The sequence below is a fragment of the Cygnus olor genome, chromosome 3 (assembly GCF_009769625.2).
Source record: "Cygnus olor isolate bCygOlo1 chromosome 3, bCygOlo1.pri.v2, whole genome shotgun sequence".
NCBI classification, from domain to species: domain Eukaryota; kingdom Metazoa; phylum Chordata; class Aves; order Anseriformes; family Anatidae; genus Cygnus; species Cygnus olor.
Window position 1 is genome coordinate 81,269,299 of NC_049171.1, and position 12,859 is coordinate 81,282,157.

General features: G+C 35.0%; 1 protein-coding gene across 1 annotated transcript in view; it reads left to right on the forward strand.

Moving 5' to 3' along the window:
- Positions 1-12,859, forward strand: part of RYR2 (ryanodine receptor 2) — a 416,366-nt gene that overhangs the window by 281,150 nt on the left and 122,357 nt on the right. The window contains exons 40-45 of the mRNA XM_040551914.1: positions 1,266-1,409; positions 4,296-4,569; positions 7,707-7,821; positions 8,400-8,532; positions 9,721-9,824; positions 12,321-12,456. Coding sequence (XP_040407848.1) covers positions 1,266-1,409; positions 4,296-4,569; positions 7,707-7,821; positions 8,400-8,532; positions 9,721-9,824; positions 12,321-12,456 — 906 coding nt within the window. The remainder of the gene's footprint in view (positions 1-1,265; positions 1,410-4,295; positions 4,570-7,706; positions 7,822-8,399; positions 8,533-9,720; positions 9,825-12,320; positions 12,457-12,859) is intronic.

The following is a 12,859-nucleotide window of genomic DNA, read 5'->3' on the forward strand; positions in this document are numbered from 1 at the left end:
CATACAGTAGAGTAGAATTAATTGCTCTGTGTATTGAAAACATGGCCAAACTGGAAAGTAGCTTTGCAGAAAAGGACCTGGGGGTCCTGGTGGACAACAAGGTAAACATATATAGCAGTGAAGGCCCCTTGCAGCAAAGAGAGCCAACAGGTGCGCTCCCCTGTATGAGATTCACAGGCACACTGGAGCAGGTCCAGTGAGGGGCCACAAAGATGGTTAAATTTTTGGACTGTCTTTCACATAATGAGAAGCAGAGAGAGCTGGGGTTGATTAATGTAAGGAAAAGGCTCGTGGAGGAGATTGTATCAATGCATGTAATACCTATGGGGCAGGGGAAATAAAGAAGACTGAGACAGACTTTTCGCAGTGGTATCCAGTGACAGCAGAAGAGATAGCGAACACAAAATGAAATAAGAAAATTCTATTTAAACCTAATATTATTATTTTTTTCCCTTTATTTTTTACTGTAAGTATAATGTGAACTCAAGAACCAGGTTACCCAGAAAGGCTGTGGAACCTCCATCCTAGGAGATACTCAAAATCTGAATGAATGTGGTCCTGAGCAACCTGCTCTAGTTGAACCTACTTTGAGCAGGGAGACTAGAGTAGAGCCTTCAGATACTGTCTCAGCAAGACCATGGTTCTGTAAAGTCTCACATTTTCTCTGAAATTTTAGAACTTCCTATAAAGTATATCATATGAAATAGTCACTGTATTATGAAGGTGGCTGATTTCTTCTGATGGTCATTACAAATTATATTTATTGTAATTTTAGTTCTTTCACTTCTATGTTATGTTTTACCTAAAAGTCTTATATGCTTTGCTATTATTGGTTGAGCTCTACTGTGTCAGTAGGCATTATATATATAGTTCTGGGCTTCACGTGTCTGAAACATGTGAAGTCATGAAGTAATCAGCGTTAGCATGGAAACATCCATACTGAGAGATCTGAGCACAGGAATGTATTTACCTACGTATTTTATGTATCATACTACACAATTTATACAGTAAGTTAATAAGATTACATGATCCTTTGTCTGCAGTTTCCTGCCTTTCATATATACCTAATCTGCAATTGTCCCAGATTTCTGGTTAAGCATACTACATACCAAGTTGTTTTTTTTTTTTTAATGTAGAATAAAAAAGATAGAATAGAGCAGAACAATATAGTTCAGTTTGATTGTTTGTACATACAAGATAAAAAATAAGGCTGCAACTTGTTTAATTTTAGTCTTTTACTATTTAGTATATATTTTTGATTTCAGGAATTGAACTAGATGAAGATGGATCCTTGGATGGAAGCAGTGATTTAACCATTAGGGGTCGCCTCCTGTACCTTATGGAAAAAGTTACATATCTGAAGAAGAAGCAAGCTGAGAAGCCAGTTGATGATGATGCTAAGACATCCTGTAAGCAATATTAAATCACAGTTTATTGTATCCTAATTCCAAATAGCAAAAAAAAGCAGGGGAGGAAGTTGTTCATATATTTTAACATCTGTGCATTTTAAAGTTTATAGCTCTGACTTGAAACAAGCTCAGCTGGAATGACATTTTACGATAGAAAGATTTTTTGATAGACAGATTTGCTTCTCCAATGGATGTAGTGAAAAACTTCTACTGTCTTTTTCACAATTGATCCTTTTTCTAGTCATATTTTTTACAGAATGTTTCTTGCTTTTTGTGGTGTTATTACAGACAATAATTGTAGCAAGGTCCTGATTGTGAGAATTTGCTCATAAAACCAGCTGCAGCAGCTTCAAATCAGTATTTGCATGAAGGTTGCCAGCTGAAAGAAGACTGCACAATTGGATCCTAATTTGCAAGGAGAAAGACTTCCCACTCAACCTGAAATCCAAGAGTGTGATTGTTGCTCTGTCATTTTTCTGAAACTTTCTTCCTTTCCATCTTGATAAGAATCATTACTGGTGCCATCCAAGTTCTGTACTTGGGACCAACAGATTATGGAATTTTACCTTTTTTACTTGTCAATTCTGTATTATTTATTTATTTATTTTACCTTTATTATGGTGGCACTTTCATATGTCTTAATTTCTGATGCTGCTATGCTACTAGCTGGAATGAATTTTTGGTTGAATATTTGACTACCCTACTAGCAAGAACTAATTTTGGGACGTATAGTTTAGATGTTCTGACTTCGGTAGAAGCTTGGTTTCGTTCAATGACTACGCAGAATTCCTAGGGAGGCTGAACTTTTAACTTGGTTGCATAATGTAAGTGCTTAACATTATGGGATGAGAAGATTTTTGTCATGGCACTTATAATGAGAAGACTAGTTAGCTGCCAGCTATTAGTGTTTGCTTAGTGTTAAGAAGTAATATTTTTGTCCTAAAAATGTGCTTTCGAGCGTTGCAGATTTTAACTATTTCATTATCACAGAGATGATTAGAGGCTAGGTTTATACAGGATGTGGTGGTGAATCTTAGTTTCCTTTTTTTTTTTTCTTGTAGTAAGCTTAGAACTCTACAAAACCAATTTGTCTCTCTTCTGTCTTAGTAGAAAGACAATATTATACGGAACTAGTTCTGTACAACTCATCAGAGGAAATAAGTGCCCACACAAGTCATTACGGTGATGACTACACTGTTTGGGTTCTACATTGCAAATAAGATACAGCCAGACCCATGGGCAAATGGGATATAGTATTGGATTTATTAAAACAGGAGAAAACAACCTGTTTATGTGATTCTTCACAAAGAACAAAGGAAACTTTAATACCATGTCCATTTTTGTTATTATTTGTTTCAGTCCTAGTACCTTCTGAAGTATCAGCCAAAACAAATTTCACCCTTTTACTTACTTTTTAAGTGCTTCTGTTCTAAAAAAATGCTATGTGGTATGACAGTGGAAATATGTATAGTGCAGTGTTTGGACAACAATAATGAAATACAGTGCTCCATTTTGTTTTCCCCTTACTCTGTATTACTACATCATTGCAAAAAGTCTCAAATATTGTCTTTTCTTTAAACTCCTGTCCCTTCTTGGTCAGTATCTTTCTTTGAGTACTTTCACTTTTCTGTGGTTTGAGTTTAGACTGAAATTACAGCTAGTTTATTCCAAAATAGTGTTACACTCAACACATAAATTTCTAATTTGAAAATATTTTTGATGTTTGCCCTGCATAAACTGTCTTAACACCAGAATATTTATCAGGAAGTTTGTTGAACTTTAGCAGGGATTATCAAACTTCCTTTGTTATCTGCTTGACATGGATATAAATTGATTAGCTAGGTGAATACTAAAGGTAGGATTTTCTAATGTATAACTACCAGGATATCTTGAGAGAGTCCCAGATTGATATGGCAAGGTCTTGCAGACCTCAGTTGAAGTTCCCTTAGGCAGGAAAAAGAACAGCATTCACTTGTCCTCATCAAATACTTTGCCTACACTGTTAGTTCTTGAGTACTTTTTCTAAAGCATGGTCTCAAATCTTAACTGTTGTTATACGTTTTTTGTGTTTTAACATACATAACTTTCCCAAATCCTTGCAGTTGTTGCCAGTCAGAACATCACATATAGGTTTCTTGCTTCATTAGAGAATGAGTTCAAATTATGCAAACACTGATATCACATTTCTTTGATTGGAGTCTTCTCATTTATTTCTTTTGAAGGTCTTTTTTGTTTGGTAATGGAATAAATTGAATTATTCCATTTTGTACATTACAAAATTTCGACTGGATACACAGCTTAGAGCCATAAATAAGTAATACAGCATTTACATATGCTACAGCGCATTTTTCCTCACTTCATAATATTTAAGAAAAACCCTGAGAGCTGAATTCCTGCAAAAATCTTAAAAACAATATGTAGAAATAAATCTGTCTAGTTTGTGAGCATCTTCTATGTCTTCATAGTTTTTTATTAGATTGTTATTGTTTTTATTACAATATATTATTTTTATAAATAATAATTTATAATATATAATATATTATATATAATTTATAATAATATAATATAAATATTATTTTATTAGATTTATTTCCTGTATTTTAATTTCAAATTTAAATTAATTAATTAATAATTACAATTAATAAATTAAATAAATTAAATTAAAATTTAATTTTAATTTTAAATGTAGGCTTTTGTTTTTGAGATGTTTCTGCTTTTACTGTCTGATTATACTTTGCTTTGATAGTCTGCTAAAGAAACACTAAGGAAAAAGTGCTTGAGAATTGATTTCATTACAATGCATGGTGCATAATGCATTCTGAGGAACTGCTGGCAGAGATATGAGTAATTAATGGTAATTGTGTGATTTATGTATTTTCTTCACAGCTACTCTTCAACAGCTGATTTCAGACACAATGGTGCGCTGGGCCCAGGAATCAGTAATAGAAGACCCAGAGTTAGTCAGGGCCATGTTTGTACTGCTTCATCGCCAGTATGATGGTATTGGTGGCTTGGTTCGAGCCCTGCCAAAGACCTATACTATAAATAGTGTGTCTGTGGAAGACACAATCAATCTTCTGGCATCCCTCGGCCAAATACGTTCCTTGCTCAGTGTCAGGATGGGAAAAGAGGAAGAGAAACTTATGATTCGTGGATTAGGGTAAATAACATCTCTTAATGTGCAGATATTTTTTGTTATTTGTTGTTTGGTTATCATCAAAATTATGCATGAAGTTTGAATGTGAATAGTCTATATGGGTGTAAATGCAGACATTGGTATTAGTTGTGTAGTATCTTCAGTTGTAAGCGTTGTATGCATTTGTAGCATTATATGAATCGGTTTTGGACAGTTGCAAGTGACATCTGTAAACTTTTCTTGTGAGAAAAGTTGAAAACATAGAATATCCCAAGTTGGGAGGGACCCACAAGAATCATCAAGTCTGACTCCTGGCTCCACACAGAACCACCCCAAAATCAAACCAGATGTCTGAGAGTGTTGTCTAAACACTTGAAATCCAGCAGGCTCGAGGCTGTGACCACTTCCCTTGAGAGCTTTTTCCAGTGCCCAACCACCCTCTCAGTGAAGAACCTTTTCCTAGTATCCAACCTCAACTTCCCCTAACACAGCTTCATGCCATTACCTTGAGTCCATATGTAATGTTAAAAGATACTACAAAAATATATTTTGTTGCCATGTTTTAAATACTATTGCCATAAAGATTTCTGTCAATACTGCTGTCCATTTTTATATGAATACAGGAACTGGCAGCTGTTGACACATACAAACCCCTCTAGCTGTCAGCAAATGGAGTTTTATAAACATGTGTCTGCACATATGCCATCTTTCTATTGCACTGAATGTAACCAGTACTCGTTGAACTATCAAGCAGTTCATCCAGTCTTATTTTTCTCAATTATATGACTAGAATAAAGCCTAATAGAAGGTGCAGTTGGAGAAAATGGTGTAAAGAAATCATGATCAGCTCTAAAAGCAAAGAGGATTTCATTTTTTTTCAAAGAAATGTTATCATCTGAGAGATATCTGGTGAGATTAAACACCAGCTATGATGTTTTAGAAATCCCCAATCAACAATAGTGATGACAAGAGCTAGCATTACATGAGGAATGCCAGGAATGCAGGAAGAGAAGCTTTTGTTGTGCAAAATATATTTTCCTTTTTTTTTTCCCCACTTACTGAAAATCTAAAATATCCAAATAATGCGTATAAATAGTTTTGCAATACCATTATGAACTACTTCATAGCTTGCCAGCAGGTTCAATAAATTTTTCATGGCTGTTATAATATTCAGTGTACTCACGCTAAGGCTTTAGTGAAGGGGAAAGTCACCCATCAACAGACAGAAAACAATGGTATTTCTATATTCACCTTCGTATTTTAAATTTGAGTTATGTTTCGTTTAAGCTAAGACTAAAATGAGTGAGTAATTACTAAATTATGCCATTGTTGTGCCTGGGGCAGGGGGTGGGGAACCAAACTTAGTGTTTTTTTATTTCATGTTCTGCTTTCTTTTTGTTAGCTTTTTTTTTTTCCTCACAATTTTATGCTACAAGTTAAAAGGTAAGACTTCGTGAGTCAGGCTGATTTAATGGTAACAGTCTGGTGATATGTGAAAATCTGGTGTAAGGAAATAAGAGGTATTTTCTGTTAAGCAAGTGTTCTTGCTGCCTGTTCTTAACACCCTTCTTGATAGCTTCTATCATAGTCTTGTTTATCTTGTAGGTTCCCCAGCTGTGCCATTTGTCTTTTATAGACTAACCTGGGCTCCAGTACCTATTTAGAAATGCCAGGTTTTTTACTGTGAGTGGAAAGCATTCCTTTCTTACAGCTGAGAAATGGAAGATTCACTTGTTCCTGCTTAAAAACTCAGTTTCCTCAGAAATGCTGTTAAGAGTTTTTCTCAAAGTGTGACATTTCATAATGCAGTCAGCAGTTACACAGAACACTGAAAGTGGATGTACTTTCCAAAATAGTGTAGTATTGCTGGCCAGCCCCTGAGGTTGATATTTTGACTTTCTGTACTTTGTTATTCCTGTGAAAGAAAGCTCTGGAGGCAAATAAGAATTTAGGATGACTTGGCGGAATGTCACCACTGAGGTCATTTTCTATAGCATGCAGCGTGTGGTGATTGCAGGAAGGATATGTGTCATGGGTAGCTTTTGGAGGCAGGCCACATCCTTTATCATCTTTGGTAGTTGGAGGCTTTGGGGAAAACGATCAGTTAATCTTTCTAAGTTACTGGGGATCAGACACTGATAGTGCCAGCTACATCAGATGTACTGTATACGTTCTGTTGTACTACTGATTGTTGTAGATTTGTAGCTTATAGAATGATGAATCGGTCCTCTTCATGTCTTTTATAAAGCTGAAATTTCCCTAATTGCAGAAGGTTTATGTCATAAGAAACATACAGTGAAATTTGAACAGTTGACAACAGTATTTCCTGTAGTGACTTGCTAGTCCTTTTCTCCCATGATTTGATTGTTTTCACATTTTTTTCTGAGTTGCATGCGATTTCATGACTAACTACAGTTGATAGAAATGTAATTACTTTTTAAAATACACATTTTTATTGGACATATCACATCTGTATAAAATAGTGACATTTTAATCCTCAGGAGTGATTTTCAAGTATGCAAATCTAATCCGCTGAAATATGTAGAAGAAAGTGTCCTTCTGAGCCATAACTCATGAACTAAAGTTAACATTTATGTAGCTAAAGTTCCTGATGATAGTAGCTGGATCTATGTATTCACCTCTACAATCATTTTTTCTTGGTCTTGACAGCAGATGTCAAATACCTCAAGGCTGAAAATATTTGGAAAAGAATGCTTTCTCAGAAAATATTGAGTAGTTGAATTGAAATTTAACCTAATATAGCAGTTTTGATTGTGCTTTTGTCAGAAAATATTTTTAGATTTGGAATAAAGATACAAGATCATCATACTCTGATTCGTTATTGTCTTGTTAGGGCAATAACTTTAATATGGGAAAAGAAAGGTCAGGGTCTTCTGTGATGTCCATAAAAAAAAAAAAAATAGCTGTAATGGGTGGGGAAGAGGAGGGGCAGAGAGGTTAAGCAGGGTGATATCAAGAGAGACTCAGCGTAGAGAAGGTCCCAATGTAATTCTTCACATCTTATGATGATCAGTCCCTTCAGATGGTGAAGAATTACACAGCAAATCAGCTTTGCAAATAATATAATGGGTAAACTGGTCATAAAATTGTAATCAATTTTATTTATTTATTTATTTTATTTATTTATTGCTTTTCTTTAGAGACATCATGAATAACAAAGTATTTTACCAACATCCAAATCTCATGAGAGCTTTAGGCATGCATGAGACTGTCATGGAAGTGATGGTAAACGTGCTTGGTGGAGGAGAATCCAAGGTAAAGCGATTTACTGTAAGAAGACAGAAAAAATAAAATATAGCTGTTCAAAGCTTTATCCTGTAAGGTGCTGAGCAGTCATTGGAGGTACAGAGACCACAACCATTTAATAATTTACTAATTTGATCAATTTTTTAGAATAATCCATTTTTCCATTCCAGAAGAAGATAGAATTAGCATTATAATTTCAGATGCTTTTAAGAAAAAAAAAATAAATCCAAATAACAGTTCATATGCTTATTGGGTTTTAAAGGGATTTTTAGGATTTTTTAGAAACAAAAATGGATGCAGTATCACACTGCAAATCTGAATATTCACATTCATTCATGTTTGAATCTAGAATTTATGGGTGAACCCAGCTCTTGTTTTCAAGCTTATAACTTAATATGTGGAACTTAAGGAGCTATTTACTTGCTGAGAAAGCCCTGTTGAATTCAGAGTGAAACCTAACAGATACTGAGATGCAATGAATATGATGTGTAAATATTAGTACGTTAAACAGCTGTTACAGAAATAATCTTTTGCAAGTTTTAAGTCTGTTAAACTTGAGCTTTAGTCTGTTTTTATTTGCTTTTTAGGAAATCACTTTCCCAAAAATGGTAGCAAATTGCTGTCGTTTCCTATGTTATTTTTGCCGCATCAGCAGGCAGAATCAAAAAGCTATGTTTGATCATCTTAGCTATTTGTTGGAAAATAGTAGTGTTGGCCTTGGTAAGTAATGTATGTGGCTTATGAGACTCTAAACAAAAAACAGTCTTAAATTTTTCTGTATTTTTTTCTCTCTTTCTATTCCTCCTAACCCCTCCCCAATTGTTTTTTCTGCATCCCTCCGTGCTCTTGTCTTGAAATTTCTGCTTTACCCAGTGAAAAAAAAATCATTAACTCTATTGCTAACTTCAGACAAAATCATAACAGTAGCATTAAATTGAAGTAATTTAGTATACACTTTGTGGTGTATGCCTGGACATTAAGGGAGAATTTTTGTATAGTTTAACTATTTGCGAAACAGAATAAAATCGTGATTTTGATACAGAGAGTTATAGATCAGTGTTAGCAGCCTTTCATTATGGCTTGTTTCTCACTGCTGAGGCTTGCTCTACTGTTTTCTTCTGTAGACCATTCAGTATACAGAGCTCATTTACTTGAATATACGTGCCCAGATGCCCAGAGATGAACCTTAAAATTTTCATAAAATATTAGGTAGTCTCGTGTGTTACAGCGGAGATATATTTTTCTTTTTTTTTTTTTTTAATTTAGTAGTTTTAATTCAGAATGTATATTTTATATAATCATCATAGTGTTCTTTTATTATTATTATCAAAATGTCCTTATTAATGTACAGATATGGGGCAGGAGTATAAATCAAAAATCATTTTGGAGAGAAACTGCCCAAGTAAAATGCATTTGGAGTGTTAGTATGAAAATCTTTGCTTTTTCAGATGCTATATTGACTACCATTTTAAAAGAAATAAATAACTCATGATCTCATCTTTTAAATATGAAAGATATTTCCTATTTCAGTACATTTGATAAAATGCCGTTCTTCTGGACATTAAAAAAATCCCCTTTCCTCAAAGCAAATTTGTCTCAGTGAAGAATATTGTAAAGAATGAGATCTTAAAACAAGGTATGTGATGAGAATAGGAATGTGTTAGACAGGTTGTTTCTAGCCTGAACTTCTAAATTGTGTTTTGATTTCCTATTAAAGACAAGTTTCGTAGAGTTCATGATAATTATAAACTGGTAAAAATATATTTTTTTAAATCATTAATTTAGTAAAACTAATAATTTTAAACAAATTTAAATAATTCAAACATCCGAATATTTTTATTATTGTACTTGCTATAAAATTGTTAGTTTTTATTAAGTTATTGTTGAAACTAAATTTTATTTTAACAGCTTCTCCTTCTATGAGAGGATCAACTCCTTTAGATGTTGCAGCAGCATCTGTGATGGATAACAATGAACTTGCACTAGCTTTAAGGGAGCCTGATTTGGAGAAGGTTTGTAGCTATTTTATTAAGCATTTTTTTAATATACCATCTAGAAAGGGGGAAGATTTGTCTTGCTCAGGCTCACAAGAAGTAGAATGGAGTAATCAAGATCCAAGATGAGAATTGCATGGGAATTTTAAACCCCAAAGTTTAGACTATCAGAATCTGATTGTTTGATCTTTCTGCTGGTGGTCTGGATAATTGAACTATGAGTTTATTGTTATTACGTATGTACATGAAACCAACAGGAATTGGTTCAAGGGCAGCTCTTTGGAAATAGTGGAGTCTACCCCCAGCAAAACTTTTGCTAAAACCTTTCTTTGTTTTTCGATCTTGATGGTGACATACATTGATAGCCTAATGGAAAAGGAATTACTAGAAACCTTGTAACAAGTTGTTATGATATGTAACAAATTTTCAGGATATCTGTCTGTAGGTATGCTTTTTTTCCTGATACTTAACTTGCTTCAGAATGATTGTGCATTCATGCTTGTGTGGAGCAGTCATCAGTGGCAATTTTACTGGCTATTCCCAAACTTGCGGAGATGGTCATGTAGCAAGTTGGGCTGACCACAAAAAGAAGAGCATGGGAAAGAGTTGTGAAATTCTTTTGAAAGATAATGACTTCTTTTTTTATAATTTCCAATGTATGGCATCTAGTCTCACATAGTAGTACTGGGTTTTTGCATAGTCTTGGGAAGGATATGAAGACATCAGAAGTACATGTAGGAATGGAGGAAAGCCAAAGCTCAGCTAGAGTGGAAAATAACAATGGAGGCAGAGGACAAGAATAACTGTTTCTCTTAAGTACATCAGTAGCAAAATCAAGGTTAAGGAGGACATGGGTCTATTGTTCAGGAGGGCAGGGACCTAATAGATAACAACAGGTAAAAGGATGATGTACTTAATGTTTTTTTTTTTTTTTTTTCCCCTTACTTTTCACTGGTCAAGTTTGTCCTCAGGCCTCCAAGGTCCCTGTGTGTACTAGGAAAGTCTCAGTGGAAGTGAAACAGTACTTCCAGTAGAGGAAGACTGCATGAGGGAGCACTTGTATATATGCAAGTGGATTCAGAATGCATCCAACAGTACTGAAGGAGCTATCCAACAGTACTGAAGGAGCTGTCCAACATCACTGCAGATTCGCTCTGACATTTTTGAAAGGTCATTGCAATCAAGCTAAGAAAGAATGGGCATCCAGGGAAACAGAAACTGGTCAGTCTCGCCTCAGTCCCTGGGAAGATTATGGAACAAATTGTCTTAGAAATAATTAGAAAAGTTAGAAATGATTTCTAATTACATGAAAGACAAGAAGGTGATTGGGAGCAGCCAGCATGGGTTTTCTGAGGGCAGATTATGCCTAACCAGCCTTACTGTTTTCAATAATGAAGTGACTGCCACTGTGGAAAGTGGAGGGCACTGGGTATTGTATACATCGGTTTAGAGAGGTATTTGACAAAGTATCTGATAGTCTCCTTATTGCCAAACTGGCTGGATAAGTGGATGATAAGGTGGATGGAAAACTGGTCTCAGAAGGTTGTTATCAAACATGTGAAGTCCAGCTGGTGGCCAGTAACTACTGGTGTCCCTCAGAGATAAATACTGGGCACAGTACTCCATGAATTAAGGGGGAAGATCAACTACTGACTAGATTCTTACTGATACATATATCACAGAATCACATAATGGCCGAGGTTGGAAGGGACCTCTTACAGCAGGTTGCCCAGGACCAAGTCCAGGCAGTTTTTTTAAGTTTCTGGAGGGAATCTCCACAAGCAAAAAAAAAATAAAAATAAAAATAAAAATAAATATATGTATATATTATATATATATATATATATATATGTAAGTATATAGCATAGTTACACTGCTGTATTTTTAATATGCAACTATATAGATAATCAAATTATTATTAAAAAATACATTAAAATACATTTAATCACATCACCTTCACAAAGTTTACATACATCAACAAAAAGAGTTCTCCACACCAAAATCATGTCACAACACAAACAAAGGTGGACAATTTACAAACGCTTCACCTCTCATCCCTTCGCCGCATTACATCAACAAAAATTCTCCACAATTATTGCATTCTCATGCAATGCCATTGGGTACTGTTTAATGTCTTCCTTTATGACTTGGATGATGGGATGGAGTGTGTTGTCAGTAAATTGTGAGGAGCTGTCAATGTGCTGGAGAGCACATCTGCTGTTCAGAGGAACCTGAAAAAGCTGGAGAAACAGGAGTAGAATCATACTCTAGCCTCACAAAATTCAGCAAGAGCAAATGCTAGATCTTGCAACTGGGATAAAATAATCTCTTGTACCAGCGCAGGTGATTTTGATTTGCCTAAAATTTGATTTGGTTATGTCAGGGATAATAGAATGTGGAAACCAAATCCAAGACAATATATGTGGAGGCTTCCCTTTGAAACTTCACTTCTCTTGTTTTTCACGGTAAGCATCTTTTTTTTTTTTTTTTTCTTTATCTTATCTTGCTTAATAGGTGGTTCGCTACTTGGCTGGTTGTGGATTGCAGAGTTGTCCTTTGCTGATTTCTAAAGGCTATCCAGACATTGGATGGAATCCAGTTGAAGGAGAGCGATATTTGGATTTTCTTCGTTTTGCTGTATTTTGCAACGGTAGTGTAGAAGCTTCTCAGGTTTTTAACTTCCTCTAGCGTTTGAATAAATACCTGCATGAAATTTGACATTTAAAACAGTTTCAAGCAAACTTGATAGCATACCATAAATTTACAGAACAGTTAGCAGAAAGAGCAGAATTAAGCAAGACACATAATAATTTAGATGCCTATTTCATACATCGTATAGGCTCCTAGGAGCCTATGCCTTGTTTTTCAGTCCATCTTTAGTCATTGAAATGGCCACATCTCCTTTGAGATTCTACTTTTCGAAGTGGAGCAAAGACTCCTAAATCTTTTTAAGGATAAAACTCATGCTAGATGTAGAGCCATTTGATTAAGGTTTAGGCAGTCCAGTTTGTATTTAGCAGCTATGGCAGTCTCCTCATTAGTACTCCCACTTG